Source organism: Cryptomeria japonica, chromosome 3 (genome assembly GCF_030272615.1).
Source record: "Cryptomeria japonica chromosome 3, Sugi_1.0, whole genome shotgun sequence".
NCBI classification, from domain to species: Eukaryota; Viridiplantae; Streptophyta; class Pinopsida; order Cupressales; family Cupressaceae; genus Cryptomeria; species Cryptomeria japonica.
The window spans coordinates 159,516,611-159,523,233 of record NC_081407.1 but is presented as its reverse complement, the minus strand read 5'-3'; the positions used below and the strand labels follow the sequence as shown (position 1 = coordinate 159,523,233).

At 32.9% G+C, this 6,623-nt stretch overlaps 1 protein-coding gene across 1 annotated transcript; it reads left to right on the top strand.

Moving 5' to 3' along the window:
• Window positions 1–3,779: 3,779 nt before the first annotated feature.
• On the top strand, window positions 3,780–4,859 carry LOC131031002 (F-box/kelch-repeat protein At1g15670-like). The gene has a single exon (XM_057962000.2). The coding sequence runs from the start codon at window positions 3,780–3,782 to the stop codon at window positions 4,857–4,859; it is 1,080 nt and encodes a 359-aa protein (XP_057817983.2).
• The last annotated feature ends 1,764 nt before the right edge of the window (window positions 4,860–6,623 follow it).

Genomic DNA, 6,623 nt, shown 5'->3' with positions numbered 1-6,623 from the left:
CAATAGATTTCATCTATATGGCCATTGGTATTACAATGGTTGCAACCTCTTGTAGGTATTGAATGTGCCATTCACTTTTTTTTGAATTATTTTCTCCATGGTTGTTTAAAGAGGAAGGTGGACTATCCCCTTCAAGGTAGTGGGTATGTAAGCATGCCACATTGATGTATTAAGGTTTGGAGAGCTGCCTCCAAAGATGGCTATGAATATTTTCAATGAATTCCATCAACACATTCTCATATTGCACATCCTTGTCCATTTGAAAGTACAAATAAAACAATAACCTATGTATAAACCACAAGATTTAAACAAATGACACTCTATGTGCATGGGAAATTTTTTTAAGGGAAATATCCACCATTAAAGATATTACAGGTCTATATTAATATTTAGATTAAGAGTATATAATCAAAAGAATTCTCCCTTCAATTTGGTAGCATTCCCATAACACTTGATATTTATAAATAACCCCATGAAACCTCTATCCATTGTAAACAATTTATAGATAAAATTGGGGAGATAAACACAAGTGAAGTTTTGAAGAATGACCACCTGAAACAATGATATCTAAAAACCCAATACTCTCATGTGACAAATCAATGCATCTATTTATAAAAATTATAAATTCCCAATCATCTTTGACTTATGTAAAGACTAGGCATACATCCCCCAAAGAGTAGGACTTCATTTTGAAATCCACTACAAATTATGGACCCCACCCAAGATGCAAAGATTCTCCCCACTCTTTCCAAGCACCTTGGAGTGCAAAGTGGTGTTGGTGAGCTCTAATCAATTTGTAATTGTCATTTTCATACTTGAGTCTTGTTTGCTAGAGTAATAGCATAAGGTAATGTATTCTCTCCAACGAGTTCCTAGATTCTTTTTGAAAAAAATATTATGTCAATATCTAGGTGCAATAATGCATCTTTAACTAGGCTTGAACCATTAAGTTTAACTTCTAATAGTATAAACTTTTTCTTCCACTTTTTTGTTTTTTTATACTTTAAATACTACATTCATAAATTGATGGCTCCTCATTCCAAATCCTCTGCATTCCTATGCTTAGAATAATACTTCTCCAATATGTCTTATTTCTTAAGGTTAGCTAACTCCTTCAACCTTTGTACCTCTCTCTTTGAGAAATAAGACTTTCTATTCCGTTCTTTTTCTATTTTTCAATTATCTCTATTATTTTTTTACAATGAATCCATGTCTACTTTTATCCTTGGATCAATGACACCATTTTGTATATATAATTGGCCTATTTGGATCTAGGGTTTCATTATGATAAATGATAACTAAATGGTAGTCATCTAAATCTCTATCTACCACTCCTTATGCCTCAATCACCCTTATAGGTAGGAATAATGAAAAAAGAGGAATAAATAAAAATCATACAATTAAATAACCTATGTTGATTAACCCATTACTCAATAGGGAAGAGAAAGACAAATCATCACATAGGTAAAGACTAGAACTGTTGGATTGCCCCTATACATGTCATCATTATTTATAGCCTTTTAGCATAGTATGCTTGATCAATCCAAATGTTCAATGACTTCACTATTAAATGAATCGAAAATAAATTTTGGTGCATTATGAAATATTAAATTTTATATGCTAATTCTTTACCCCTCAATTCACCATTGTTTAAATTTTTTAAATATTAATACTAAAAATTTGGTTTTAAATCTATATTATTAAAATATTTCAAAAATCATTATCATGTTATGGGAGGTATTTGAGTTTTTAGAATCAAACACAATAGTATTATATTGTATTTCTCGAAGTGGGATATAGGCTTTTCAATATTAGAATGTTAATTTTATGGAATGTGATAAAACCTCGATCCTTTAAATTAGGCAAGCGTTTTTCCTTGAGTTCAATCTACCTCTCTACCACTACATTTACACGATTTTGTATGTGTGGGCTCATCTAAAATCTCTATAATTCATTGACAACACATGCCATTTTCTATGTGTCTCTCCACCATTCTCCACTTCAATTCCTAGCTCAATTGTGTCATTTTCTTTAAAGTCCTTGTTATTCACTTCTATTTCCTCCTATATTGCTTTTTTTCCTTCAGAATATGCATCGAAATTTTTCATAGGGTTTCCAACTTTGAGAACCCATGTTTCTGTTATTTTTGGGGCAACCTTACAACCTCTCACCATATAGTCTGTTTGGCAACATCGAAGGTAGAATTTTTTTTCTTATTCAATCTCAATTTTTGGGATCCAATGTATTTCGTTCACACAAAACTTAACTTCTTTCAAAATTCTCCTGACTGCCACCACCTTGATCCTTACATATAAATAGGAATCGACATTCACTATATTTGCGTCGACGTCAATTGTTGTTCCCAAATATTTGCCAATTTTTTTCAGAGAGTCTTCTAACCAATACTCAATAGGCATGTCATATAGATGAATCCATACTAGAGAATCATATGGACCTTGAGTGAGTAGATTAAAATTCAGGAGCCATTTTTGCATGTATAACAGGTCATTTTCCATCATCCACAATCCTCCTTGTAAAACCTTCTCCCTTTCCTTTTGGTTTGCAAAAATAACAAAAAAAACCCTTTTGGCTTAAATCTTTTTATCACCTCTATCTTCCATGGTTTTTTGATCCAAACCCCTAGTTGTTGCTCAATCTACTTTTGGTCCAATGAATCTACATATGATTGTTAAGTTCTCAAGAAACCCAAAATCCATTGAAGCTTTTGCGGAAAGATCTATGGTTTGATATCCCTGATGTTGATGTTTTGATTGCGTGCATTCCCTAGTATCTTGGATTCTGCAATTTCCTTCCTCCGAATGATCATTTTTGTACCCTCTATCCTCTATGTTTTGAATTTTCTTTCTCTATCTTCTATTTTTTTGCTCCTAATTTTCCTTAATAGTTTAAGAATATCATTCTTGATTCATGTATTTTTTATGAATTATTTTATTCAAGTTTTGAATAATGATATCTCTTAATTAATATCTAATATATATTAATACATATTTGATATTTATATACTTAACATTTAATATTGTCGGTGTAAATTATGTCTCATAATTACACTTTATTTAAGTTGACTTAGGATAATGCATCTCATAGTAGTTTGGATATGAGACACTTAGAGAAGTGTGCACATAGGGATGATGTATGTAGAAAATTTCCACCTTTTGTGGTCTTATTTTGTTGTTACATTCCACTTTTGGTGTGTGATCCACCTCTTGTGGAATATTTTATTATTTCTCCTACCTACCCATACCTACCCTTGTATCTCATTGAGCCACATAGCATGATTGTGTGCTCCCATGCCTTGTCTTTATAAGCAAATTTCAGCTTTTTTATAAATAAATTTCATATCTTTTAATTAAACCAATAAAATGTGAATTCCATGAGTAATCAATGGAAGTTGCCATTATAGACTAACTTTTAATTACATGGATAAACGTTCCAGGATCTCACCCCTTCACATAAGAAACTCCTTGGACCTTAAAAAATAATATTTAATTATTTAAATAAATAAAAAAATTAAAATAGAATAAAAATTCAACAAATAAATGAAATAACTCATATTATTTTCTTTCACATTATGATTCAATGAACAACAATAACCTGTGTCGGCAAACTAAAAAGAAAAACAAAAAAACATATAATTTGAACTTGGTGCTTATAAGTAGAGAAGATCGGGTGTGAAAAAGCACCAGCAATTTGAGATTCAGACAATTTCTCTGCTATAAATCCTGAAAAGTGCGACTAGCATACAACTTGCTGTAATTGCAATGGAATCTCTCTTTCCCGGTCTTCCAGATGAAATTGGGTGGGAATGTCTACTGAGAGTGAAGCTGAACTCTCATCACAAACTCAGGTGTGTCTGCAAAAGCTGGAACGCCGCATTGAAAAGCCCCCACTTCTATGGAGAAAAAAAAAGATTGAAGTTTTCGGAGCAACGGATTTGCATGCTGCAGAAAATAGACGGCATTTGCAACAGAGTAGCGGTTTACGACCTCGAGAAGAACTCTTGTAAAAGTCTACCGCCCATTCCCGGAGAAATAAACAACATCTTTCACTGCCATTTCGTGAAACAAAAACTGGTTTTGATCCCCGATTTGATTGCCGGCTCTACAAGATGTGTGTTGTTGTACGATTTTGCTTGTTTGAAATGGCGGCAGGGTGCCAAAATGCCCAGATGGCTGAATGGATTTGCATCCGCCGCGGATGAACACGGAGGACTGATTTATGTTGGTGGGGGGTTTGACAGGTTTTACATTGATAGATGGAACCGTAGGTACAGTTTCGGTAACCCGGTCCGTAGCGCTTTAGTTTACAATGTTGAAGAGGACAAATGGGATCTTCTCCCCGACATGAACACCTATATTGCCTTGATAGATCTTCTCCCCGATATGAAAACCATTATGGAGTTCATCGAGCTCTCCATTAATGGTGTTTTTGCAGATGGCAAGTTTTATGTAATGGGATATTCTGGTAGCTTTGAGGTTTTTGATTCCAATGCAAGAAGCTGGAAAACTATGGAGAATAGATTTGACAGTTGGTGTTATGTATGTGTATTTGGGCGCTTTTATTGCTTCTCTGGAAGGGGATTGATTGAATATGACTATGGCCAAGATAACCTGGACTTTCTAGGGCCTCTTCCAACGGAGGATTGGGCTCGATCTATTGACTTCGCTGTAGTGGTCGGCAATAAAATCTTTGTGAGCAAATGGAATACCATTCAAGGTCAACATTTCTGTATGGTCGAACCTCCAAATGAGATAGGAGGAACATTCAAGTTGATTGACACCTTGGCTGCATCATCGGACCTCAAGGGTTCTACTATACATGCTGCTACCCTGGATCTTTGACTGTTTTTGAGATTTGAGTCTGGTAATATATGATTAATCACACCTGGATGTGTACAGAAACCTCAATAGACACTCATAAGCTACAGTAACTCTCAAGTATTAAAAAAATTGTATATGCTAAGAATTATTGGTGGACAGGTTATATGTTTTTGAAGTCAGTGAAGTTTACTTTGTATGTTTAAAGTTTATTCTATATTATAGAGATCAATATCGTCCTCATGGGTCAAGTCTCTAATCACCGGTTCAAATCTGTTCTTGATTGTATCTCTTCTTTTTTGGGGAGACTGGTTTGGGTATGTTATAACTTGCATATAGTTCCTCAGCTTGTTAACGGATCTTTTTACAAATAAAAAGATATATCTCATTTCTGAGTTATCAGTTTTACAATCATAACATTCTTACTGGCAGTGTCTACTGAGTTTATTCTGTTTGTTCTAGTATATGGATTCATGAGTTTTGTATATCTGCAAACAAACTCTTTTGGTACTGGTTCTGAACTAGGCAAGGGATGTTGATTATCATATCAATGCGAAGATCTGACTCTATTAATTTGAATTTTTTATTGAACAATAGAAGGATTAATTGGAGAAAAAGCAAGGGGTTCATGAAGCCAAAGTAAATTATGTTATAAGATTAACCAAAATTTTTTTCTAAATAATAGCAACCTTTATTTATTAGGACTGTAAATTTGAACCAGTGAAATTGGGACAAGGTTAGAAATTATCTTATCAGCTTAACAATTTTTTTGACATAAATATATTCTAAGAATTATCAAATTTGAAAAATCTTCAAATATTAGGTACATCAAACAATCAAGCTCTAGGCATTGTTACAATTGACATTATGAACTCCATTCCAAAGAAAAATCAGACGAAAAACCCAGGAACTCTTCAATTAAATTATATGAATATTTGCATGGTTTATAGAGATAACATAATCATTAAGAACAAAGCAAAAGATGTGTTATATGCAAGAGTTTTAAGATAAGTAAAATGTCTTGATTTACCAAGTATTCGTCAAAGGATTCATAATTCTCAACATTTTGGGAAATCATTTATAATTAACTAAAATGTTCTCATACAAATTTATAATTATGAAAAAGAAGATAAAGTTTTTCCTTTTTTAATGGAGCAACTACTGTATTAATTGGAATCCTTTTTTGGATAATAGCTTCAAGTCTGTTTTTAAGAAACAAGGGGTCCCATGAAGCCAAAACAAAATATGTTATAGGATGTGAAATTGCTTCCTAAATAATATCATGCCCTATTTATTAGAGCTTCTCTAAAATTAAGAACTTTAAGTTGAATTGCATTTCTAAATTCATGGATCTCCAACTTTAAAATATTTTTTACAATTTTTATGCAGAAATGCAATTTTCAAAATTGATTTGGAAGGTAGGAAAGATGCTATATTTCCACTTTTAATATCAAACCTCATGATGCATAATCAATTGGTATTTCAACGTTTGAAAGTGCTAGCCCTAATAAAATGCTAATTGTTGCTTGGTTGACAATGCAGGATTAAGTGCTAGCCCTAATAAACTCCACCAACATTCTGGGATTTCAGATTTTCATTGACCAAAGGTGATTTGATTCATTAAAATATATTACTTAGTCTATCTTCAAAAATAAATATAACAAAGATGCCAGAAGACAGGACTCATAAATGGTGCAACAAGTTCAAGAGAAGATAAACTTGGAGGAAAGAAAAAGAGTAATACACATAGTAATTAATGTTCTACTTGAGCCTTAATTTGCCCAAGAA

Excerpts from the sequence above, each read along its gene's own strand:
- LOC131031002 (XM_057962000.2), top strand. The coding sequence starts at position 3,780 with ATGGAATCTCTCTTTCCCGGTCTTCCAGATGAAATTGGGTGGGAATGT.